The following is a 27,670-nucleotide window of genomic DNA, read 5'->3' as shown; positions in this document are numbered from 1 at the left end:
CTTGCCTGTAGGTATACGGGTATACGTTTTTTATCCAAAATGCACCAAATCTAGTCTTCAAATAACATATTTAAATGTGGTAACTCGTGCCAAGAGTTTTAGAATTACTTTAGTGCTGGGGTGCCTAAACTTTTTCTTATGAAGGGCCAAAGGCTAAACCTGATTGAGGCCTGTGGGCTAAAGTTAAACATAACAAACTGTATTACATTAAAGTCACCATGGGTATTTTCCTAATTTATGTAAAAATATTTTTAAAAAATTGAAAACATTACTTTAATCGTATTAACTTTAAAATTTTTAAACATTTTATAATTAACATATTAGATTAAAAACAAACAATTCCATTTAGAAAACAACGGAGTTCGATGCTGAACACACTAGTCAAGCTGCACATTCTTTGCATTGATTCTAAACTTTTTGAACTCAAGAATAACACAAACAATCAAAAGGTTGCATTAAATAAAAAATGACAATCTCTATTAAAGGGCTTCCCCACCCCCCTCATTATCCCAATGCCTATTAAAGGGCTTCCCCACCCCCCTCATTATCCCAATGGGATGGCAGGCCAAATCAAAGGTTATCATGGGTCAACTTTGGCCCACGGACCCTGGTTTGGGCATCTCTGCTCCAGTGTATTCCGAATTTTGGATAAACACATCATACACACCATGTATTATTGACAAAATAAATGGAGAGATGCTACATTACCCTGAGTCCGACCCAAACCCAAACTTTTGATTCAAAAAAATAATGTCCCTAGCCCATTTAATGTAGTTAGACTCCCCAATGGACTTGCAGACCTCTAATCCTGACCTTCATTTTTCCACATTTTGAACACCTGTATGACTTTATTAACGCTGTCACGTGAAGTATTAAAAACAATTCCAATTAAGCAATGCTTATGAAAACCGTATCTGGCAACATGGCAAAGTGGAAGCTGCACACGCTCCCTTAAAGAAAGAACTTGTTCACTCAGCCTGTGTTTCACAGCAGACGGTTTGACAGCAATATCACTTTAAACCCTTTTTTTAATTCACAGAGCATGAAAAATATAAAAAGTTCTGGACCACACTGACCATACAGACTATAAGCCTGCTGTCTTCAACTATCTGGTACAAAATACCAGAACTTTGACAAGATCAATACAGTTCAGTTGACTTTATTATTACCCGTAGGAAAAAAAAATCCATCAGATGTTGGCATTTGATACAAACATTATTACAATGAAATCACAAAATCACACAAGTTCCCACAGAAAACTCATCAGGTTCAAAAATAATCAAATACTTTAGAAATCCTAAAATATTACAATTTATTTTTGTTACTGACCTTTGAGCCTGAAGTGCTGTCCACAGTTGAGGAGGTGACAGTAGTGGAGGCCTCACTAATTGTGCTGGAGGGCTGCTTTAGCATGCGTCCGCCAGGCCTGTAGAGGACAACATGGAGATGCATTATAACTAGGAACTGCTTTAGATTCAATATATTTCATTAGTGCTGATGAAATAGACCAAAACTGTTATAGGGCGCAATACAAAGACCTTTATATAGGATGTAATGAAGATGTCATGGCGTCATCAAAGTATGCCTTTGTTTGCTGTGAATACATGCCCTCTAGCAGCGAAAACTACATACTGTATTTTTACATATATATATTTTTCATTTTCATGTTTATTATGTTTAGAGTGAAGCACAACTCTGGGTTCATTTACACGAGAGCAGCTCATCATTCCATATTTGCAGTGTCTTGTGCAGTGTGTTTTCAGTTACTATAAGTTGATTGCTTGTAACACACCATACTCTGACCATCTTCCTAAACTTGAAATAAGAATATTTTAAAACAGCAGTAAACAAATCTTTAAGGACTCTCTGCATTTTTTCCATCAAAATAAAATATTGATGGTCTGACTGATTTCCAAACAATTAAGAAATAAAGTCAGTCAGCCCTATGTATTAATATTTAACACTTAAATATCACAGTAATAAGTGCATTTATGTTTTATTTAGTAAAAATAATGATGATAATAATGATAATATGAGTAATGTTTGATTAACAACTTTAAAGTTGGCTTTAAAGCCCAAATTAGCAATTTACTAGCATATTTTTGATGATTAGCATATTGTTAGCATGAATTAGCAAGCTGCTAACATGTTTCTAACATGATTTAACAGGTTGCTAACATGAATAAATGTTACATAAGAGTATACTGTATATAAATTAAACAATTTAGGCTAAACAGGCAAAATGTTTTGTTTTTCTGCGGATAACACCACTTTTTACATCATACAATACTCGTCAGATCAGAGTAATTACTCACCACAGTTACTCATACTGTAACACTATACCACTGTAATGTGATGGCTAGAGCTTCAATTTCGTTTACTTCAGTGTGAAAGTCTTGGTCATCGTGATAGCATAGATGAACGCTAGCATATGATGTGTTGAGCCGGTGGCAAAAAAACTTACTGGAACTCTGCGTGGTGACATTCATGACAAACAAAGCTTATTTCCCTCCCATCAGGATCTTGACATAAAACTGTACCCATAAAACTGTTGTACTGACAACACTGTTTCCACCAAACTGTCATATATACTACAGTTATTGTTCCAACAGTATAATCCTGTTACAATGAATTGTAACTTAGACACTATCTGAAGTCATGTAAACCCTCCAACACGTATGTATATTCAGAGAGAAAAACAAAGAGAGAGAGAGAGAGAGAGAAGAAGAAGAAAGAGAGAGAGAGTTTTTTGCTGTTCTCTACTGAAATCAATTGTGATATAGGCAGTTTTCATCTATATATAACCATTTTGATTATTTTCCCTTTCATGTCATTCCTAATCTGTATGTCATTCTGCTGTCAAACATCAAGTAAGGAACAATCAATGGATTACTGTGCATTAAAGGATTTTAATTGCATGACGCGGAGGTAAAGAACCACCTAAAATCTAATAGCTCATAGTAACATGTGTTAGCTACCTCTTTGCAAATATTTTGGAGCATTTGCAAGTTGGTTGATCCCTATCAGCTCCTGGTGAAGCACACATCACTGAGTTACTATGCTTACAACTGATCTGAGGCAAGCGTATTTATTTCGAACTGTGATCAAAGCTGACTGGAACCACCTGTGCATTAAACGATTTTATTGCACAACTTCTACCCAATCAGAATCAAGAATTTCAACAGACCATGGATTAAAATAAAGTATTTTGATAATTGCTGTAAAATATGTTTTTGTTTGTTTGTTTTGTCTATAAAGTGTCAAATATATATTCAAAAAGGCGGCAATACCAAAGCCCCAAAAAATGCTAATTTATTAAGTTAAAAAAGGCTGACACAAAGCGTATAAGATTTCGAGCACACAGCTCTTCATCAGACAGTCTTCATCATAGTAAATTGCTCCTTTTTGTACACTTCCGGATCACATGATCTCCTATTATCTCACAACAAGAAAAAAAATAAATAAAAAATAATATATATATAATACACATTTATAAATTATACAACTTAAATATTCAAGGCAAAAATACAGAAACAAACCATAATATTACATCACAAAATAAATAAAACTGAATATAACAAGGAAATACAACAAAATAATACAACAGAATATACAACAAAATACAGCCAAAAAACCTTTACCTAATTAAACATTAAAGAATTATTAAAGAAAAGGACGAATGTAAAACTCCTCATTTAAACCTCTTGGAGACACTGTATCTAGAGTGAAAATCCAAAAGGCTTCACAATGTGACAGCAATTTATTAAGATCTCCCCCCTAAATTTGCATTTTTTGATCTTTGGTGTTGCTGGCTGCCTTTTTTAATATATATTTTGCACTTTTTGTGGATTGGTGGAGCACCTAGTTAAAGTACATTGTCTATAAAGTGTGCATTTATGGGCTCAACTAATCTATTATTTTATAGCAAACAGTTCAAACTGTTTACTTATGAAGTTGGATAACTGCGGAGATCATAAGTTGTTTTGGTAATTTATTTTAAGAAACAACTCTTACTATTTATTACTGGTTTATTATCTGCCTTTTATTAAGTTATTAACTGTTTTTTAGCACTTAGAAACATCCCTAATCCTAAACGCCTAAATACCTAAACAATACCTAAATGCAACTACTACCTTACTAACTATTAACAAGCAGCTAAATTAGTAGTTTATAGAGCTAATATACTTAGTTAAAGGGCACATAGTTTACCTCTTTTTTATGATTTAATATTAATATTATGGTTCTTTTGAGTGTGCCAGTTTAGAATCAGTTCAAAACACAAGTCAGATTTTTTTATTATAATGTGTTAAAAAGTGTCATGTTGGGGGCGTGTCCACAGTTCGCTGATTTAGGGGTGTGTTGCTTCACATGTAAATTAGTTTCGGTTTCCCGCCCAACGTAACAAGGGGGCGGGGCAAAGAGCTCACCCGCTCTGTGTTTGCAACAGAGTCTGACAGGCAGACTGAGAGGAGCAGGAGTGAGAGGATCCGCATTCAGTCGTACATGTACGACTCGGACACAGACCAAGCAGAGAGTACAAAATCATTTGTGTCTTTGTACAGTTTTATAGCCAACTGTGTGCTAGTTTCAAGTGCCGAGCTTGTACACAGAAACTAATAACTACGCACACTGAATTAACTTTGACTGAGGCACCGGATGCGCCGCTCGAAGCCGCGACACGGCACACCAGACACTCTCTGTGGCGCGGCAGAAACATGAAGTGTCCCGAATCGTCGCGCCACGCATTTTTTAATTCTAAACATAGGTTTCTATCAGGGTACACACAACGGCGCTTCAAGTCTGCAGCGGTCCACGACTTGAGTGTACCCTGATAGAAACCTATGTTTAGAATTCTAAAACGCATGCTAGTTAAGATCACAGGGAGCTTCTGGGATCGTGAGAAATGCAAACGGCTGAAGTATAAGGTAGACTCAATGAGAAGTACACATGTTTGCAAACCTACCTAAAGATACAACCAATAACTTCGATTAGAGCGATAGTGTGGAGAATATTGCTCTTGTGTTGAGCTCAATGAGCCTTGCATCTAAAAATAGAGCTAGGGTGTTCCTTAAGTGATATCGCTTCAACTCACACTGAAAATGGCGGATGTGAATCAACAAACTGAGGATATGATGACGTGCAGCTGTCAATCAATATTGGTGGGTGGGGGGACCGCACTCCTACGTAAAGTTGCGGTCGGTTTGAAAACCGCTCCAATTGGTCCACCGTTTTTTATGTTGTTAAATTGAAAAAAAAGCACTGGGTGTGCTTATATCACCCCAATATGACGGTCTATACACCATACATGCACATATGTTTGTCCAAACAGCTTGAAAAGTAGATTTTTTACCATAGGTGCCCTTTAATGGTTTGTTAACAGCATGAATTGTACATTAAAGTGGTACTGTTTTAAGCACATCTAATGAATTACATACATGTATTCTGAAGTACAGTATAAATAAACTAAAATCAGATTTTAAAAACAAACACGAACCAGAATTAGAGTACATTATCAGATGCATCAATTATTGGTGTTAATCTGTGTTAATCTGATTTCCTTAATTATCTGACAAACCTTATTTTATTAGCAACTGTGATTTTAGCCAACTCATTCAAGTGCCTCAAAAAGGCTGGTCGTCCACGAAAGACAAATGCATGACAGAATAATGCAGAGAATCCCAATGGACAATTGGTTCAACACTGTAGTTGTGGCACTGAATAGATTACATACAGTATACGTCTCTGCATATAGTGTCTTGACATTTAAAAGAGTTAAACATTGAAAGCCCTGCAGTGACCAAACCTTCATCAGTAGAAAGAATCAAAACACTAACTTCTCCAAAGTTCACTTTAGCAATGAAAGAAAGTCATCAAACTGGTGTAAGGTGGAGAAGAAGGCATCGTTGTGTTCTCTAATATTGATCTCCATTCTATATAGGCAGTAGAAAGCAAAGCAGCCCGCTATAGAATGTGGAAGTTTTACATAGGACTATAATTGCTATAGACAATATGTGAAAACAATCTCCTAGCACTGCACTAAGCTGTCATCTACAGTAACATTATAATGCACCACTGCTCTATTCATTACTAATTCACACTAGCGATGCATAGTACCTGTTTTTAATATCACAGGCTCACTTCAGAAAGCTTTTAGTAAATTACAGTGGCTGTGATGTGTCAAGTGTAATTCCCCATGATCAGACAGTGAAGGAACTTTCTCTTAAGCGCTCACTGGCCTGGATGTCAAATGAAATCCCTCCGGCAGTCAATAGGTAGGTTATGAACTTATGTAAACTAAAAAACACTTTAAAAAATATGTTTCTGATCAATACTGCTTTAATGTTTGACATGTTCTTTAATACGTTAAAGCAAACTCCTCAGTAAGAACGTAAGTTAGAAAGTAACTTTCCAATATACTACTAAACTTACTACCTTTTTTCAAAACTCTTGCTCTTATATGATAAAAACAGTAATACTATACAGTAAATTAGTGTTTGAAAAATAAATGAATTCCTCTGATGGTTAAACTGAATTTCCAGCATCAATACTCCAGATTTCAGTGTAATGGGGTCTTTTATAAATCACTCTAACATGCTGATTGAGTCATCGAGAAATTATTACCGTCTGTGTTGAAAACACTTAATATGGATGTGGAAACTGCATGATTCACTAAAGGATTCTTTCATAAATAGAAAGATCAAAAGAACATTTAATTGAAATAGGAATATTCTGAAAAAATAAAAAAGACATGTCTTGAATGTCACTTTTGAGCACTTCAATTTCTCCTAGCTGAAAAAAAGTATGGTTAGCACTGTGGCCTCACAGCAAGAGGGTTGCTGGTTCTAGTCCCGGGTGGGTCAGTTTGCATTTCTGTGTGAGTTTGCATGTTCTCCCCATGTTCGTGTGGGTTTCCAATGGGTGCTCCGGTATTGAATCAAATGCCCGCCAGATAGAAAAATAATGCCTGAAGTTACAGTATATAGTATTTGTATGAAACCCCTGTGATCACAAGCAGGTGCCAGATTTTACAGTATAAATGATTATATTGATAGAAATTCCGAATCAAGGGCAGGTGTATGAAGTTACAGTATATATATATATATATATATATATATATATATATATATATATATATATATATATATATATATATATATATATATATATATATATTAATATAATATTTATAATATTTATACGAAGGAATTTCAGGAATTTCCCATACTTTGCTTTCTCCCCCACAGTCCAAAGACAAAATTGGGTACACACAATTGGCCATGGTGTATGAGTGAATAAGAGAGTGAATGGGTGTTTTCCCAGTACTGGGTCATGGCTGGAAGGGCATCCACTGTGTAAAACATATGCTTTAATAATTGGCGGTTCATTCTGCTCTGGTGCCCCTTGATAAATAACGGACTAAGCCGAAGGAAAATGAATGAATGAATGAATTAATTAATTAATTAATGAAAAAAGTATTAATAACTTTACTATGTGAAATCTGTGCATTTCGTATTTTTCTGAAGTATTCTGTATGTCCCAGCTATCAAAACTCAAGAAACTCTTGGGAAACTAGGAAAGAACTGTTGATTTTGGTCCCATGAGTCAGAGAGGGACAAAAAAGTATCTTCTATGAGAGTCAATATTTAAATAATCTGAATTTACTGCTACAATTTTTTCTTAAAGTAAATTTACAAAGCAATGTTTTAAATATTACAGTGTTGAAAAAAGTAGTTCTGTTTGTACTAATTTGCAATACTCACTAAAGGCCTGTATTACACAAGCCAAGCCTGTAGTTGGTAATATCACTTATAATTATAATATATATATATATATATATATATATATATATATATATATATATATATATATATATATATATATATCAATTATAATATATATATATATATATATATATATATATATATATATATATATATATATATATATATATATATATATTCACATCCGAAATCGCGTCCAAAATCACCTACTACTCAGTAGGTACTGCATTTGAATTTAAATGTACTACTTGACCATCAGAAAAGTTCGTTATATACAGTATGAATATGGGTAAGATTCTGAGGGTATGGTAACCTAAAATATCACTGTTTCACGGTATTGTGATCACTGCTCTAAAATAGATTATTTTAAAATGTCTGGGTAAAAAACAACAACTTGAACACAATTTCACCTTTGAACACAATATATTTTATTTTGAGAAACATTAAAAGTATTTTGGAGTAGTACACATGTCAGGCTAAATAATTCAAATGAATCATTAACTTCTGCTGTCTTCATTAGTTTCAAAAACAGATTTCTTTACAATTTAATATGGCATCTTTAAATTTCTTTTCTGCTGGAGATATTGTAAATAAAACGGAAATAAAAAATCTCACACATACTGTAGGAGCGGTATAACAGAAAATTTTGGCGGTTTTAAAACCTTGACTTTTCCAAACCACGGTATACCTTGAAAACGTTTATTGTCTCATGCCTAAATGTGAGTAGTATGAATTGAACTTGGGCATACTACATCCGTCATTTTGTCATCATCATGTGACCTACCCTCATCAGTTGCATCGCTTCACTCCCATTCAGGAATTCACTCGAGCATCATGGGATAGCATAGCGTCGATCCGATGCACACTTCAGAATCTCGCTGAAAGTAGGTCATCCTGGTTCTCACAAACTGTTTTTATAAATTCGGAAATACTACTACTGTTTTTAGCGCACTATATAATATAAAAAAGTATGCGATTTCAGACACAGCCATAGTGTTGAAGTCATGTGTTTGTTGGGCAATTTCAGGCATCCATAATGTCTTTGTTGGTTAAAGAAATGGCCAAACAGTGTTGTGTAAATGAACCCTTAATTGTAAGATGGTTAAATCTGTTTTATTTTTATAGATTTTTGCAAAAACACTGTCAGCCTAAACGTATCTGCATATATAAAGAATGTCTCATCTACAAATTCCAGCTTTACAGTAAGTGACAAAAGAGACAGCAACTTTTACCAAACACAATTCATTACATATACAAACAATAAAAGTTTAGCCTTGAGCAACGTTGGCCTTGAGCAGTTTCAAGTACGTCAAAACATTAAAACAGAACAACAAAAGATTGATAATGCTTCCCTTGTCCTAAACCTATTCCCACACTGAAACTTTACCACCATTAAATGCCACTACACCCAAACCAATAACATAAACCTTTATAACTAGAGTCAGCAGGGAGATAGCTGAGGAAACCTCACAGCTAGCCAAACTCTTGTAGAATCCTCGAACAGATGGCCAGACATACAAAAAAGCCAATATACAAAAGAAAGAGAAACAGACTGTCTTTACAGTTCTGCACATTTGAAGAGTCCGTGGGATTTGGCCACTCAAACCTCTCTAGCGGCTCTTACTGAAGCTTTAGAAAAAATCAACACGATGCAGCAGCATGGTGCAGCAGTGACATGAAAGGATCAATATTTCTAAAAGCATTTCTTTTATGTTTGATATCTTTTAGGTATAAAAATATTCATGGTTGAAGCTAGCCTTAAATACAAAAGCTATACACCTGATACAATCAAACTGTGAGTCCCTGACAGTGTTGTCCATACAAAATCCATACAAAATTTAAGCTTGTTGGTGCTAGTAGTCTTGCGGTCTTGGCAAGTTTGATTCCTATAATATTTATTAAATACAGTGCATCTGGAAAGTATTCATAGCGCTTCACTTTTTCTTACGTTACAGTCTTATTCCAAAATTGATTCAATTCATTTATTTCCTTAAAATTCTACACACAACACCCCATAATGACAATGTAAAAAAAGATTATATGAAATTGTTGCAAATTTATTAAAAATAAAAAAGCCTAAAAATCACATGTACATAAGTATTCACAGCCTTTGCTCAGTACTTTGTTGACACACCTTTGGCAGCAATAACAGCCTCAAGTCTTTTTAATTATGATGCCACAAGCTTGGCATACCTGTCTTTGGGAATTTTTGCCCATTCCTCTTTGCAGTACCTCTCAAGCTCTATCGGGTTGGATGGGAAGCGACCTTGTACAGCCATTTTCAAATCTCTCCAGCGATGTTCAATAGGATTTAGGCCTGGGCTATGGCTGGGTCACTCAAGGAAATTCACAGAGTTGTTGTGAGGCCACTTCATTGATATTTTGGCAGTGTGCTTTGGGTCATTGTCTGGAAGATAGACCGTCACCACAGACTGAGGTTAAAAGCACTCTGAAGCAGGTTTTATATTCAGGATGTCTCTGTAAATTGCTGCATTCATCTTTCCCTCTATTCTGACTAGTCTTCCAGTTTCTGCTGCTGAAAAACATCCCCACAGCATGATGCTGCCACCACCATGCTTCACAATAGAGATGGTATTAGCCTGGTGATGAGCGGTGCCTGGTTTTCTCCAAACAGAACGCCTGGCATTCACTTCAAAGAGTTCAATTTTAGTCTCATCAGTTAAGAGAATTTTGTTTCTTATGGTCTGAGAGTCCTTCAGATGTCTTTTGGAAAATTCCAGGCGGGGAGTGGCTTCCATCTGGCCACTCTACCATACAGGCCTGATTGGTGGATTGCTGCACAGATGGTTGTCCTTCTGTAAGTTTCTCCTCTCTCCACAGAAGAACGCTGGAGCTCAGACAGAGTGACCATCGGGTTATTGGTCACCTCCCTGACTAAGGCTCTTCTCCCCCAATCACTCAGCTTAGATGGCCGGCCAGCTCTAGGAAGAGTCCTGATGGTCCCAAACATCTTCCACTTACGGATGATGGAGGCCACTGTGCTCAAAGCAGCAAAAAAAATTTCGGTAACTTTCACCAGCCTTGTGCATCAAGACAATCCTGTCTCTGAGGTCAACAGACAATTCCTTTGTCTTCATGCTTGGTTTGTGCTTTGGCATGCACTATCAACCCTGGGACCTTATACTGTATTTGATTAAAATCAATAAAATAAAATAAAATAAAATAAAATAAAATAAAATACAGTTTAATTAATGCCATGTTTGCATCAAAAATATTGAAATGGCAAATACAATACTAACAAACAATACTACGCGTACAAAATACAAGTTTAAAATACTTTAACTTGGTCTTAGAAAATGAAAATGATTTCAGAACCTAAACGTTGACTTTTTAGTTCTAATTCTATGCTAGCATCAAATCAATTAATTAAAATGACTAAAAATATGTCAACCAAACCTAATACAAAGTACATCTTATTATCACCAAATGGAAACTGTACCCTAGCTTAGCATTCATGTACATAAAACAATGCAAAATTATATCAGCACTTCTATCTGTCTTTGCTAAAATTGATTTAAAATGTCAAATTGTCAAAGGAGGACATCATAAAAATTCATCCAGCATAATCAGTTATCATGCTCTCCATAATGTATAGTAGAATGGCTATTATATGATCAGTACAGCACACAGCCGCTCTTTCCAGCATATAACCTGTGGCTCTCAGAAAGCCTGCTTCACCCACACAGCTGTTAATGAGATGCATCCATTAGGATGTGCAGGAGAACACAGCTAGACGCTAAAAGAGGCCCAGTCTTTGTGATATACGGCACTAATATTCTGCTTTTAGAGAGCTCCAGGTTAGATAAGACCGGTGGGCAGCTGTTGAAACACACTTCTCTAATGCCGAACTGCAGAGCTGTTAGATTGTGTAACACTATTATTGCATTTCCTGACATAACCTGAAAGATTTTTTCCTCAGCATAAAACAGCCTAGATGTTAAAGCTTGTTTTTTATAAGGAGCACATGTAATTTTTGGGATTTGAAGGGTTTTTGTATTGGTAAGCTTGAATAATCGAAGTGCACATATGAGACAGATGGAATATAAGTTACAGCTTGGCGGTACCAAAAGAGGATCTGTTAAGTGTGAGACTATTGGCAAATGCCAGCGGAGACATTTGATACTTAAGTCAAGGGTATCCTTTTTTCCAGCTCTGCATCTGCCAACATATAGATCATGCGCGGGAGATCATAACTGTGTGAAGGTTCTGAGTGAGAATATCAGTAGCGAGTCTTGCTAACCAGCACTGAAACACTATTTGTTGAACATGTCAGTGTTTACGACAAGATTCAATCAAATAAAACATGAGTAATCTTGACAAACTTTACAGGATTCTTGTAAGACTTGAGATACCACAAGGATTTTGATGTCTTTGACAATTCAAATATGAGCTGAAAACACAGAGACAATCGGCTCCACAACCCACCAGGTGGGAATGCGGGAAAACTAGCCCTTCTCTTTTCCTTCATTTACATTTGAAGTATGCCTGCAACCCCCGTTCACACACCCTCCCTACATACTATACTCACACAGAATGGTCATTTCAAAGTCTGAATGTTCTAAATCAACCCCAGTGACTTTATCTATCATGTTTGATATTATTTGAAATGTCTCAGTGCGACTGGTACAATGGTCTCATTCTCTCAGAAATAGACATAATCGAAACAATAGATATAGAACTTCAGGTATCTGTTGAACCACTGCGAAGGGTATGCCTTTCCTATAGGCAGAAACTCTTCCACTAAATGCAAATGCCTTTTGTTATTTAACACACCCCTTTCCTCAAGGAGATTCTTGGATTGACTACTTAAGGTAAAGTTTCTAAATGTTCGGGGCGAGCCCATAGATGAGCCCATAGTGTGGAGCTCCACGCTCCATGCTATGTATATTTTGAAGTCAGGTATGCATCTTTTGATCTTGGATCAATCTTTGAGAATTTCATGTCTTGTATTGACTGTTTATAAATTGAATGAATAATTGGCATAATACCTATTTACCTGACTATTAAATTGATGTTTGAACATATTTTGCTTACTCTGTAATTATTCATTCTAGTAGATTACGCTGTATCCTTGTTTCCGCACTTCCTGTGTCAGGTCAGCCTCAAACAGTGATTATAGTATGCTGTTTTTTGATGGAAAGCTAATAAGGAATGCATTTGCAAACTTTTGTGAGGAGAACACATCAGAGTGTGTATATTAAAGGGCCATGAAACTCTCCTCTTTCGATTCAAGTCTACCTCAGATTTTTTTCAACAAATGCTTCACAATGGGCATGGATTACTGTGAGCAGAGGGAGGAGTGGGCGTGATCGGCAAAGCAGGGGAAAAAGGGGAGCACACAACTGTCAGTTGGCTCACAAAATGAGACACAAACCGTGAGGCGATGATTTTATTGTTTACAAAGTTAAAATGCAAAGAAATAAACAGTACGTAATTTAACACCCTGATACATTTGTACATTTGTTCAAAATTTCATATACACATAACCACAATTAGTTATATCATTCTAAACATAATCATGTTTATATAAACACTAAAAATGAGGAGGACTTTTCTCCTCCTCAATCCCTTGGTCTAAATGCAGACATAGTGGAGCAGCACAGCAGGTGTCTTTCCCTATCTATATCAACCATTAGCCCTGCTGGTAATCTGGAGTATTTTAAAAATAGGCGAACACAACAGCACGGATATAGGTGATGTGTCTGAATGGTAACGAACTCAATTGATAAAATACGAAGTCCACCATTCTCTAATTCTCGTACAGCTCTCCTGACAAAAATGCTGGTGCAAAACAACAGCTTTGCTTTATCGGCCCTGACAGCAACAAAGAGAAAACCATGCAACAAACCCTTTGGATCATGGAAACAAACACATACGACCCTTCATGAACTGCAAAATACTGTGTGTCGTGCACGGACACTGTCTTACATCTTGGCCGGTCTGCCTTGCCTTCGGAAAGCACATGCTGTCATGAACAGTTAAGATGCAGGGTCTTCACATAGGATAAGAAAACTCAGCTACAAATAATAATGAGAAACCGACACGCCATATCTGGATAGGCAGACGAGCGCTGTCACAGATTTTGATTGTGTCCCCAAAAATATTTTAAATCCGGAAGACGAAATTAGCTGACAAAAGCTCAAAATTATCCAGTTTTCCCCACAATTAAAGCTGACAGATGCTAAAGTTATCTATAATGATGCTCAACACACACAAATCTGTTAGAAGTACTCAAGGGTTTCTTCAACTCTTATAAAACGAGTACTACCTATTTTATCAAAATACAGCAGTGTTTCCCAACCCTGTTCCTGAAGGCACACCAACAGTACACATTTTCAACCTCTCCCTAATCTAACACACCTGAATCAACTTATCATAACATCAGAAGAGACTCCAACACCTGAAGTTAATGGGTCAGAAAAGGGAGACATCCAAAATATGTACTGTTGGTGTGCCTTCAGGAACAGGGTTGGAAAACACTGAAATACAGGTCACAAGCAGATCCACTGTTGTGAATCTCAGTTCATTTCAAAATGTAAGGATCCATTGAACAACATCCCATAGAGCACATATTTAGTACATCAACACAACAGAGCCGAATTATGGATGGTTATTCCTTTGTGTACGTCCCTTTTAACCAATGTTGGTAAAGTTTACATAGTAACTTACAAAAACAGCATATTAGTAGTAAAAAGCAACACAATTTTATAGCTTGCAGTGTTACAAACAGAACAAGACCACCCACTGTATAAAAAAGTTCAAAGTCATGTGGAAAATATCCAAAATAAAGCAGTCGTAACTTGACATTTCAGCCTGATCTCACCAGCAAACGTAACTATTTTATGTTTTGTCAGTTTAAATTCAGTTCAGCTGTATGAAAATATTATATTTAAAATATTTAACAAACCCCACCCCTAAACTCAACCGAAATCAAAATTCATACGAAATCAAAAGTTAAGAATTGGCGTGAGATAGTGTTGGATATTTCGCTATGCATACCTTGGCATTTCGCTAAGGTACTTCTAGCCATTAGCTTTATGGTAACAACATGATTGATGGAGAATTTAGCCAATAAGTGCACGATTCCAAGGATATGAATAATTTTGTGCTTGAATGTATGTGATGTTTATTTATCTGTTGGAGATGTTTTTATGTTTTATTATCTTTTGAGTTCCTGTTAATAAAAATTGGGTTGCTGGCTAACAGGTGAATGAAAGAAATATCTAGTAGCAACCTACACAGACTAACGTAACACATCTAACATATAAATGTGTGAGAATGGTAAGTTTTTTTTAAAGAATTTTTCATTTGTTTTAGTCTCTATTATACTTTTCTATTTGAATATATTTGAAACCATTTTTGTGAAGGTAGAGCTGAAATTTTAGCAGACATTACTAAAGTCTTCAGTGTTGAATAAACACAAAACTGTTTTGATGCTTTGTTTTGTTTTTGTGAAAACTGCTAATCTAACTAATCAAAGATGAACTGCATATCAAATTTGCATGTAAAATTACCCATAAAGTAACTATAAAGATTGCGGTGTGACGAGATGCTTACTCCTCGAGACAAGACGAGATTTTTACAGTATTTTTTAAGAAATCATCAATGATGAAATGTACTGTATGGATGGAATTGTATAACGATGGTTTGTTCTGTATCGAAAAAATATATATAGCTTAAAGGGGCTAATAATTTTGACCTTAAAATGGCTTTTAAAAAATTAAAAACTGTTTTTATTTTAGCCGAAATAAAACAAACAAGACTTTCTCCAGAAGGAAAAATAATATCAGCCATAATGTGAAAATGTCCTTGCTCTGTTTAACATCTTTTGGGAAATATTTAAAAAAGAAAAAACTATTCCTGTTTCATTGATATACAAATATGAAAATATTTTTAATAAACTTATAAGAAGCAATTATGTATCAGTAAATACCTACATCAGTCATTTAATTCTTTGACTCATTTATTTATTTGATTTATTCAAATGGCTGATTCATTGAGGTATAAAGTAACTGGCTCTTTTTATGAAAAAGCAGTTAAATCACTGGTTTACTCAATTAATTTAAAGGGTCACGAAACACCAAAACACATTTTTTGAGATGTTGACAGTCATATATGTGTCCCACGTTGCTATAAACACTATTAGGACACATATATTTCACAAAAAAGTAAAAAATAAGTTGTTTTTGTGTTATTTCGAGCAAATCCGTTTTTCCGATTTAAAACGATTTAGATCCTTCCGATTTAGATCCTTGCGTGTAATCCAGCGTGGAATGTGGATGTCTGTATCGGTGAGTACATTGTGACGTCACTGAGTGTGCAGCATTAATTCATGAGAAAGACTCCAAAACCAATCAGCGCGCTCTATTGTGAATGAAGTGCAACTTCATTAATATGCATGATAGCTTCGAAAAAAGTTTTTACCAGTTACAGTGTTCTGATGGCAGAGAGACGCCATGTTGTGTTGCCAAACAAGTAGAAGAACAAGAATTTGGAGACATGGGTTGTCAGTGTTTTGTTTATAAATGTGCTGCAACGAAGGTTTTGTTTTCATTTCCCGCTATGAAAGCGCAGCTGGACTCACGTGTGGATTACGCGACAAAAATATGTTTGTAAGGAACATTTTTTACCCGAGAGCTTTTCGCATCTGGAAATGATGAAATCTGGATTTGCCGCTCATCTTTGGCTCCAGTTGGTGTTGATTGTCCTGTCTCTACAGATTTGGTAAGTGCGCGTGATCAGTGTTCATTGTTTGTTTATTGAGATGGCAAAGTTAGTTCGTATCATCAGCAGTACTCTTTTAGTTTTTAAAGACATATCTTAGTCAAAATAATTTAGTTACTAAGTTAACAGTACGTTAATATCACTGCAATATTATAGACTGAAAGATCCTCTGTAAATGCTGCTCTCCGAACGTAAACATGTAAACACCTTAATCAAACTATTACCGTCGTGTAGGATTTTCACTGTATTTTGTGACAGGATAGTCTATACACACAAGTGCATCTAAGTTATCGAGAAATGCGGAGGTTTTTTATTCTCCCATCTGACGTGCGGTATCAAACATTCCATTAAAATTACATGCTTCCAGTTGTTCCTCGCATACAATATCTCATTTGTTGTGGGGGGCATGCATGAAATGTTCCTGAATGAAAGTGAAAGTGCCAAACTGCAGTAGTTAAAGTCGAAAAATTTATAATTTGGCAAATAATTTGATTACTGTTGTCCATGTAGGCACAGTCACTGTCTTTCTCCCCTGTGTCTGTGTTTGTTTTGCCTCTGTGAAAATCAGCGCGTGCTCAAACGGAAACTGCCATTTTTATGCAAAACCTTCCCTCTTTCCCTCCCCCGACACTGCCACCTAAACAGAGCTGGACACACCCACGTTCCTGACTTTTTTCAAACTAGAGGTGTGAAAACACCCTGCTGAGACAAGGGGGTTATGTGGCCCTTTAAAATGTAAGTTCATTCAGAAATGAACCACTAATGTGTGTTGATAAGAGAAGTATTTTTGTTGTATTATAGCAAGTAATATTTGGCAAAATGTGAAGAAAAAAACAGAAAATGTCTAAAATGTAACACAATATTAACTAATCATCTACTGAACTGTTGTAGAGAATCATATTTGTGCTCGTTGCACTATTCTGAACAAAAACAGCCCTTGTGTGATACTGAACTCATCGTGACGTGAGATATTGCTTAACTAAACATGCTTTTAGGAAAAATTGCTGCTGTAATTATTTTGGCCCCATATGCAGTTCACTCATGCTTAAAAAAGCCCTTATTGACAAGACAGGAATGACCTGAGCTTTCAGAAAAGTATATATGTCTCATTATAAAATCTCTGTATTGTTAGGGAGTTCAACAAACAACTCTGCTGATTCTTTAAGACAGGACATAAATATAACTAAACCAGAAATACTCAAGTACTGAAAGTAATGTGGAAAACAGGAACACTTACTGATCCTGAAGTCTGAAGTCAGAGTTCTCAGTGGAGATCTGGCCTGTCACTGGATGGATGAATGTAGTCGTCCTCTGGTTATGGCTGTAGATAAGACGAACACAAACAACATTGCATTAGCATGGTGATTATTATGCTTCCCTGCAACACAAATCAGCAAACGAACATCAGTACAATCAGTCCCTTGGTTTTTCCAAAACATGTCCATCACAATATGAATAACAAAGAATGAATCACAATGATATTGAGTGGTGCTTTGCCTGTTTAATCAGGTTGTTAGCAAATTAATGCAAACATACATACATATCTATATAAACACAACCTAACATCATCGATTATGCATCCTATTACCATAAAATCAGTGATAAGTGTCTATTTTAAAACTGGAATGAAAAAGTCTTGATGCATATTTTGTTAATATGTAACAACATTTGGCTGAAATGCATCTATTTGAAAATTTGGAATCTGAGAATTCAAAATATCCCCTTCAAATTCTAAATTTGATTTGATGTTTTATAGTAGGAAATATACAAAACAAGATCTTCATGATACACTTTATTTACATTTCAATGATTTTTGTGCGTAAAAGAAAATAAGTTTGACCCATACAATGTATAATTTGGCTATTGCCAGTATTATTTGGTTTAGAATAATATCGTTTCACAACTTTTAATTAGTAATGGTCATGTGCTTACTCATTTAGAGTTTCTAGAAAGATTTTCCCTTTATAGACCTGTCAAAAAGTATAAGATGGTAATTAATGGTATTCCCTCAGAGCTTAAGAAATTATTAGAAAATGATAGAGTTCAAAATACAAATTTAGATTTTAGTCTTAAATTGGAAGGTATAAATATAAAAGAAAAAAAAATGTTGTAATAATCTTTTATTATTAGATTTGCCGGATTGTCAGTGTTCCTTCAGCCATTGTTTTTTTGTCAGATGTTTTTGTATGACAAATAAAATTAGAGAGGTATCATTTAAAATTGTTCATCGTATTTATCCTGTAAAACATGTAATTGAAAATTTTGTGAAGATTTGATTTAAAATGTGCTTTCCGTAATTAAAAAGAAGAGAGTATTGTTCATTTATTGTATGATTGTTTTTATACGCAATTATTTTGGTGCGGTCTTTGCTTTTTTTGTTAAGCAGAGTATGAATATTGTATTGGAATTTAAAGAAAAAGATGTATTATTTTTTTATGAGAATACGGCCGACTTCAAAATTTGACATGTTGTTTATTTGCTCATTATATATGGTAATTTTTTTTATTCATAAATGTAAATGAGCAGTGAAAAAAACTAATTTAACTCACTGAAAAATATAAAAATATAAAAAACTCACTTACTGACCTTGTATGTTCTGTGTTCTAAAATTGCTATATAAAAAAAATATATATATATATATATATATATATATATATATATATATATATATATGGTTAGGAGGTCATGAACAGAGGGCAAATTTGGCCAGAATGCCATGGTTAAACCCTGATTTTTTTTCGAAGGACATCTTGAAATTTTTAACAACCACAGAGAGTCAGGACCTTAGTTTAACGTCTCATTCGAAAGACGGCACTTACTGAGCAGTATAGAGTTCCCTTCACTATACTGGGGTGGTAGGACCCACACAGACTGCAGGTTGAGCACCCCCTGCTGGTCTCACTAACAACCTAGCGTGGTCCTTTCCCACCTGGTCTCCCATCCAGGTACTGACCGGGCACAGCTCTGCTTAGCTTCAGTGGCCAACCATGTGAGAGTTGCAGAGAGCTAGCTGCCAGCAACATACAACATAAGACATAGGTTTTGTGGCCCAGGGTCACATATATTACACTAAGGTATCGCTGGAAAAGATTTCTGCCCCCGGTGTAATCTAGTCTAAGGTCTGGCAACATGTTAGCATGATATGTATTTCCAACTTGTCTATTTTAAGAAACTGCATCAACATCAAGTGTGTTCTCTGTTACATGTGAGGAGAACACGTCAGAAACACTGCCTATATGAACACATGCTCTGTCTCTACTGTGTATGCAAGTGTTTCATTTTGTCTCTAAAACAAAAAGAGACTAAATAATTGGTTACGCTGCAGTTATTGTCAAAGCAACTCAAAAGGGCCTTTCAAGTCTATTCAGTACTAGGGAAAATTCGCTTTGGGAAAGGAACAAAAAAAGAAGTCTGATGAAAATTCTAACGATAATTATATTTACATTTAAATGTATGGTTTTTAGCAATCTAGGGAACCTTAGGTCTTATCTACAGTAGACAAGAGTGGCGTGATGCCATGCATAAAACATAAATGAATACTTTTTTTTTCCTGAAATACTCCCTACTTCTGAGAACAGAACAAATGGATTTGAAATATTAATAACGTAATTAAACAAGTAACAGCCCAGATATGTTGAAAATACATGCCTCAGTCTTCGTTTCTGTTAAACGTAAAATACAATGCTCCGTGTACATTTCATACCATGTTTTAGATGGTAAATCCACTACAGATGATGTCTACATTTTAAAATCTTAAATATATTACCTAAGCATTTGGTGCATTTTGTTGTACATTTCATACACATGTCCTTCCTGTACACGTACACGAAAACCCAGGGTTTGATTTACAGATCACTTAGACCAGCAAACCTCTGACTGAATGTTTTGAAAAGCGAACATAAGACATAATTTCACGATAACCACTTATGTTTACCTTGATTCTACATAGCATTTTTTATGTAGAACCATGCTTCACCACACTGCATCATAATTTCAACACCGTACAATGTGAGCTACCAAGTAAAAGACCACACCAGAAATGTTACCCACATGAGGCAAACTTATTTGAGTATAAATCATAGACATTGTTAAGTTGTTTTGTAGTATTAATTTGATGCTGTGCAAAGAACTGCACAAAAAATAATCCTTTAATAATTCATTTTCCTTCGGCTTAGTCCCATATTTATCAGGGGTTGCCACAGCGGAATGAACCGCCAACTATTTTAGCATATGTTTTACACAGCGGATGCCCTTCCAGTTGTAATCCAGTATTGGGAAACAAAAATACACTCTCACATTCACACACACACTCATTCACTATGGCCAATTTTAGTTCATCCAATTCACTTATAGTGCATGTCTTTGCATTGTGGGGGAAACCGTAGCACCCGGAGGAAACCCACGCAAACACAGGGAGAACATGCAAACTCCACACAGAAATGCCAACTGGTCCAGCCAGGACTCAAACCAGCAATCTTCTTGCAGTGAGGTGACAGTGTTAGCCACTAAGCCACTAGCTGCCAATCCTAAATAATACAATATAAATAATATAACATTCTATTTCTGACATAATACATGCATCTGTACTGCTTCTAACAACAATGCTACATGTCATTAACAGCAAACTACTGCACCATTCTATCTCTGACATACAACATTCCAACATCAGTACAGATGGATTTGGAATGTTTAAAATGTGATGCATCCAATCACCAAAAGCAAACTGCTCCCCGTTCTATTTCTAACATACTATTTCAGATCACAGAACAAATGGATATGGAACCTTTGCAATGCAGCATAACATGACACAACACCAACAGTAAAGTGACGCCCCATTTTGCTTCATTCAGTTGCGCTGTTTCCAAGAAAAATGTACTCGAAATATTTGTTTTATTTGCTTTATCCTGTGTAAACAGCCTCAGTCTGCTGCAATGCATCTACTACACTAAAATATAGTAATAAGTGCCATTGTCTTTTGACAATTATTTAGTAATGTATTAAGCAAAGCTCACAAGTAAGTAACTTTTAAAACATAGCCATGTGACTAACTTGTGCCCATTGTGAAACTCCATATTTATAAACTACTGAATTGGATACTATTGAAATGGCTGCATGTTCCAAGTGAATAATCAGTGAACAAATGTAAACATTATCAGTCAAGCTAAATAAAATTAAGAAGTACAATGGATGAAAAAAAGCGATCAATATTTATATACTGTCACAAGGGAGACGCTGACAAGGGAGTGTGGATCCAAACGCAGGTTTATTGAACAGAGATGGTCAGGCAAGCAATGGTCAAATCAGGGGCAAAAAGATGTACCCAGGAAATTAGAGTCTTACTCATAAACAGGCGGATGGACAAAAAGACAGGCAGCAGACAACATAACACAAACAAAAAAAGCAAGGTTCAAACACAGAAGGCAAAGCAAAGCAAAGCAAGGCAAGGTAAGGAAAGGCAAACACATCGTAATGCTCACAGTACAGTTTACAAGACCCAGCCCAGATGTGTGTGTGAGTGCTCTCTTTATAGTCCATGTAATCAGTTTATGAGCGGCTTCAGCTGTGAGAGTTTACAATCAGACAGAATTTAGGTCAGGTGTGTGAGTGGTGCATGACTGGGTCTTGTAGTTCTTTTGCTAGCTGATTTGTATTCTTTAGCGAACTGTGTTTACCAGCGGTCAGCACAGGCTGGATCGCTGGTGATCGTGAGATTTACAGTCAAGCCCGAAATAATTAATACCCATGGCAAATTCGGATTTGAAGTTTTTGTTTAAATACAAATAAAATCTAAAAAAATATTTCTTCAACAAGGCAACGCAGTGGCGCAGTGGGTAGTGCTGTCGCCTCACAGCAAGAAGAAGGTCGCTGGTTCGAGCCTCGGCTGGGTCAGTTGGTGTTTCTGTGTGGAGTTTGCATGTTCTCCCTGCGTTCCCGTGGGATTCCTCCAGGTGCTCTGGTTTCCCACACAGTCCAAAGACATGTGGTACAGGTGAATTGGGTAGGCCAAATTGTCTGTAGTGTATGAGTGTGAATGAGTGTGTATGTGTTTCCCAGAGATGGGTTGCAGCTGGAAGGGCATCCGCTGCGTAAAAACATGTGCTGGATAAGTTGGCGGTTCATTAGGCTGTGGCGACCCTGGATTAATAAAGAGACTAAGCCGAAAAGAAAATGAATGAATGAATGAATGAATTTCTTCAACAATGATGCCTTTTTTACACTGTCTTGTTATTTTTTGGGAGAAGCCTGTGTTATTCCATTTCTGGCCAAAAAACTGACATAAAAACTACCGGGGGTTTGAAGTTTCTGGCTTGACTATATATACTGATCAAATCCTAGCAGTTTTTTATATGTAAAGCTAAGTCAATCAATTTAGATGTAAGTAATCTGGTTACTGAAGCTGATGAGAAGTCCTATGATTTAACATTTTTAGCAATACCTGCAGAAAAACAGAGATTAATTATAACATAAATTATATGCATATAATTTTGCATGCCACAGTGTATAAGAAACTGCCATCTCGGCAATCAACAAACATATCTTACTATAGCCTATTTCAATTTCAAGTCAGTTCACTCGGTGGCTACATTTGCAATGCTTCCAGGCAGCTATGTAGGGTATGCAAAACCATCTCCTATAAAAATGCAGTTCATGCCTAATTTAATGTTTCAAATTCTATACCCCTATGGAGAAAATGAATGGGATTTGTTTCACCAGACTGTTACGCTTTTTTGCATGCTCAACTTTTATCTCCCAATAATACTATAACTGAACCATCTTGGTATACAGTCTTTAAACCACTAATATACTATAATAATATAATAATATGTGATATGCTGAAAAAGTATGACAAAGCAATGTAATATTATATATAGAAAGCCAAGCAAAAATCAGCCTTGGTTACTGTACTAATCAAGTCAAGCAGAGGAAGCTGACTGGTCCCTGAGAGAAAAAGGCAACCGGTGTCAGACATGAATCCAGCACCAACATCTCCCACGCTTCTCATGAACACTTGGCAGACGAACCACAGAACAGATCTCCATTAAAGACGAACAGCTCCTAAAATCAATCCATAAATGTAGTTTTAAACATTTAACATGAGCAGATGATATGATATATTTAGTTTGTTGACTGTTTTATATTTAAGTGGATCCTTATTTTATAATAGTTACTTTTGTCACAGATTATCAATTTGTGTAGATATCAGTTACAATTACTGTATAATACATATAAGTTGTTTTCTCAATCTGTACAAAGTCATAAACCTCCACTTCAGCACCACTTACATACATCAAACTTTAGATATATTCATATCTGTATTATGAAGCGTTTCTTTTTATTTCAGAGGGATTTGATCATATATATTTTATCTAATTGTATACAACATTTTAATGAACAATTTTTTTTATTATGAGTTAGAGTTAGTTAAAAACAACACCCGAAATGCCCTTTAATATTTGAGATTTCACATTCATATATTTTAAAAAACGTTCAATACAAAAACATGTTAGCAATTCTAAAAGCAACCAATTAACTAGAAAAGTATGGCAGTGCCAGGAAAACTTCCCTAAAGTCTCAATATAAACAACTTCTTGTCAGGGTTGGGGCGGTGGGAAGGATGATGGTGAGGACCCAAATGCAGTAAACCAAGGATTTTATTATATACAAAAAAACAAGAGCACACTGAGAGAATAAATAGGAATCAATAAAACCAATAAAATGGCAAACCAATAAAATGACAAGCAGGCAGGTAAACATAATGATAAATAATAGGATAACAAGGTGGGTGTGACAAGATGATAGACAAGAGAGCACATGGTACAAAAACACAACACAAACCATGTGCTCACGTAAAAACAAGACTAGAACACACAGCCAATGAGAGAACTCATTAACCGTGTCTTCACATTAAACAACACTAAAGCATGCAGTGCATATAAACATGAATGGTTCATATGGTGCTAAACACAACATCAACAGAAGACTGAACGTAAGACACGAGCACATGATAAATGAAAACATTGTGCACTTACACATGCGACATGCATGTTCAGAACCCAGCGGCAACCGAAAACAAAACCAACTAGACTCAAGTGCTGAGAATGAAAACACCATGCTACGAACAAAACAACAAACAGACCAGTACAAGACGCGCATCCCAAGCACGCCCAAACCTCGCACACCCGCATCAAGCGATAGCACACGTGGTCCAAGCGCGGCCAAGACGGTGCTCAAACAAAGACACAATGACAGAAAATGAGTGCTCAACCCGAGAAAACTCGAGCCGAGTACAACATACAAGACATGACAGGACTAGTGTCTGGACTCCGTCACCAAATTACCAAGAAACAAGACCGAAGTGGCAGAATCCTGACACCTCAAGGCTCATGTCAGTCTGTCTGTTTCTCCTTATCCAGAGGTACACATAATCTTGGATCCGTCCTGTATACATAACAGATTGGTGTCATGGTCAGTGATGATTCAAGAGCACAAAACTGATTCCTGCAAAGACTCCAGTGACAGATGAACCTCTTAATAGATCCATTCAGCTAGGCTGAACACCCACACGGTCACCTACTTGGAGCTGAGACTTCTTCACGATAGATGATCATCGTTCTCAAGCCTTTCAACACCTTTTAGACTGTAGCTCTGCTCATTTTTGTTTGGCCAGAGGAGAACTAGTCGCCCCTACTGAGCCTGGTTTCTCTCAGATTTGTTTTTGGTTCCTTGCTTCCTTCCTTCCATCATTGCAACAGTGACATTTGTATTAAACTGAAGTGGATCAGCTTTTGTTTAACTAGAACTACACCAGCATTCTACCACAATTCTGCTCCCTGCCTGATATTTGGGAATGTTACACAATCTAAAATAATGTTATGGTGTATTAAATCTATGTTAAGCTGCTCTGACACAATCTTTGTAAAAGCACTAAAGAAATAAATATGACCTGACTTTGTGATAACTGTTTTTTTAATCCAGGTTCAGTGTTTTACTTTAAATGGACACACTGACCTGAAAGCCTCACCCAAAAACACTCCCTATCTGAACAGGTATGCTTTGAAGTCATGAGGCATCATTTCAACAGAGGAAACTGGCTTGTGTGCATCAACAGTGTAAACACGTGAACTCAACACTCTTTGACACTTCCACTGAAAAAATGGGAGGTAGAGGTGAGGTCAGAGCACATTGTTTCCTTTCTAGTTGCTCCTATATACCTAAAGTCCATAATTCACTGCATGGAGATGCCACACAGGTTGCAACGGCTATATAAGCTTTACGGTTGTTGGTAATGGAGCTCTTTACAGTTCTGGCTGACAGCCTGTGGTGAGCAAAGGATTTGTGTGCACAAACATGGCATGCATCCTTGACAGGAGCCCCCCGGATCTCTATAATCACCACACCTGTTTAGTCTCATGTGTTCGTATGGAAACACTCACAATGTCTCGCAATTGCACATCTAAAGATTCGGTCCTCCATCTACGGTTGGGATGCATAATTAATTGAAAAATGATCAAAATAAAAAAAGGCTGGGATTTAATTAAGTTAAAAATGCTACATTTATTAAATGTTTTTAAAAGTTATTAAATGCATAATCCTTTACAAAATGTTCAATATTTTAATATTATTGTACAGCAAAATAAAATACAAACAAACACATACATAACATAAAACACAAATATATAGTAAAATGGAAGCTGTATGTAAAATAGTATATAAATATAGTCAAGAGATTGAGCTCTTTTCAAAAGAGGGCAGAGCTACAAACCCCAATGCATCAGCATAGCAGCAGATTTTTAGCAAAGAACTAAAAAAGTTAAAATAGGCGGCTTAAAACAAGGTAGACTATGAAATGGTGTACAGTGCAAAGTACATTGTAAAGTATACTGGCAGACGGCTGCTTCTCACTCAGGGCTGTCTATGTTAATGAGGGAGAGATCATCACTAATGGGTGGGGCTTTCCCCCTCGGATAGCATGTGCAAAGGGAGAATGTCAGTCAAAGTGTTTCTGAAGACTGTTTTTATGAAGTGTGACAGATGGGCCTCACGGTGGCGCAGTGGGTACACAGCAAGAATGTCGCTGGTTCGAGCCCCGGGCTGGGCCAGCTGGCATGTCTGTGTGGAGTTGGCATGTTCTCCCTGTGTTAGCGTGGGTTTTCTCTGGGTGCTCCGGTTTACCCACAGCCCAAAGACATGTGCTATAGGGGAATTAAATAAGCTAAATTGGCCATAGTGTATGTGTGAGAATGCAAGAGTGTATGAGTGTTTCCCAGTGTTGGGCTGCAGCAGGAAGGGCATCCTCTGCGTAAAACTATGCTGGATAAGTTGGCGGGTAATTCCGCTGTGGTGACCCTAGATTAATAAAGGGACTAATCTGAAAAGAAAATGAATGGATGAATGCTAGACAGACCCCCTACTTTTTTTTGTAAATTTTTTCCCATAAAAATGACTGATTTTGGGGTGGTAATTCCCCAAAATTTGCAGACAATTTTGCAATTAAAAAACATACAAATATAAAAAATTAAATATATGAAATCTTATTTACCATATTAGGTGGCCTACTACAGTATGTTAGGTGTGCAATCTGACACAATGACACAAATCATCATAAAAATAAAGCTTCTTTATTTTGGTCTCTTGTCAAGACAAGATCTGAAACAGGCGGTATTAAGCCAAAGGGAGGTTTGATAACTCTCATTTTTATACCCGATCTTACTTTCTCTTTTTCAGATTTCTCTCCCCAGAAAATCTGGCATCATGTACATCACTCAGGACATGTGTTATGGCTTTCACTACAGTAATAAACCCCAAAACTCGAATTGCCGTAAAATTCATCAATGGCAGGAAAGCCCAATTCACCAATTCATGTCATTCACTCGCTTTGCACCACAAGATGTCTAATCACATGTTTGCATTGACTTCACATGGAAATCACTTGCTCTTCATCTGCGTCTGCTAACTTCACAGGCTGCAAAACTATTTCCATTCACTTCCATGTAATGTTAGGATTGTGAGGGCGCAGGTGATACAGTACATCGTTTTTTTGAGAGACACATTTAAATACATCACTAGCGCTGCTTATGCAATGTCTGTAAGTCATGTAAAACAATTAATTGCACACTCAAATGAATATTATTTGATTATATGGT

At 36.3% G+C, this 27,670-nt stretch overlaps 1 protein-coding gene across 14 annotated transcripts in view; it reads right to left on the bottom strand.

Moving 5' to 3' along the window:
- The window catches only part of plekha7a (pleckstrin homology domain containing, family A member 7a), a 203,523-nt gene that overhangs the window by 90,095 nt on the left and 85,758 nt on the right, over positions 1-27,670 (bottom strand). For 12 of the 14 annotated variants that reach the window (XM_056478798.1, XM_056478812.1, XM_056478805.1 and 9 more), the window contains 2 exons: positions 17,764-17,847; positions 1,330-1,426 (listed from right to left, as the gene is read on the bottom strand). In XM_056478798.1, coding sequence (XP_056334773.1) covers positions 1,330-1,426; positions 17,764-17,847 — 181 coding nt within the window. Of the gene's footprint in view, positions 1-1,329; positions 1,427-17,763; positions 17,848-27,670 lie in introns of those variants that run through there. The other 2 variants (XM_056478809.1, XM_056478808.1) reach the window with 2 other exon arrangements.

The sequence above is a fragment of the Danio aesculapii genome, chromosome 18 (genome assembly GCF_903798145.1).
Source record: "Danio aesculapii chromosome 18, fDanAes4.1, whole genome shotgun sequence".
NCBI lineage: Eukaryota > Metazoa > Chordata > Actinopteri > Cypriniformes > Danionidae > Danio > Danio aesculapii.
This window is presented reverse-complemented; position numbering and strand designations above follow the sequence as displayed.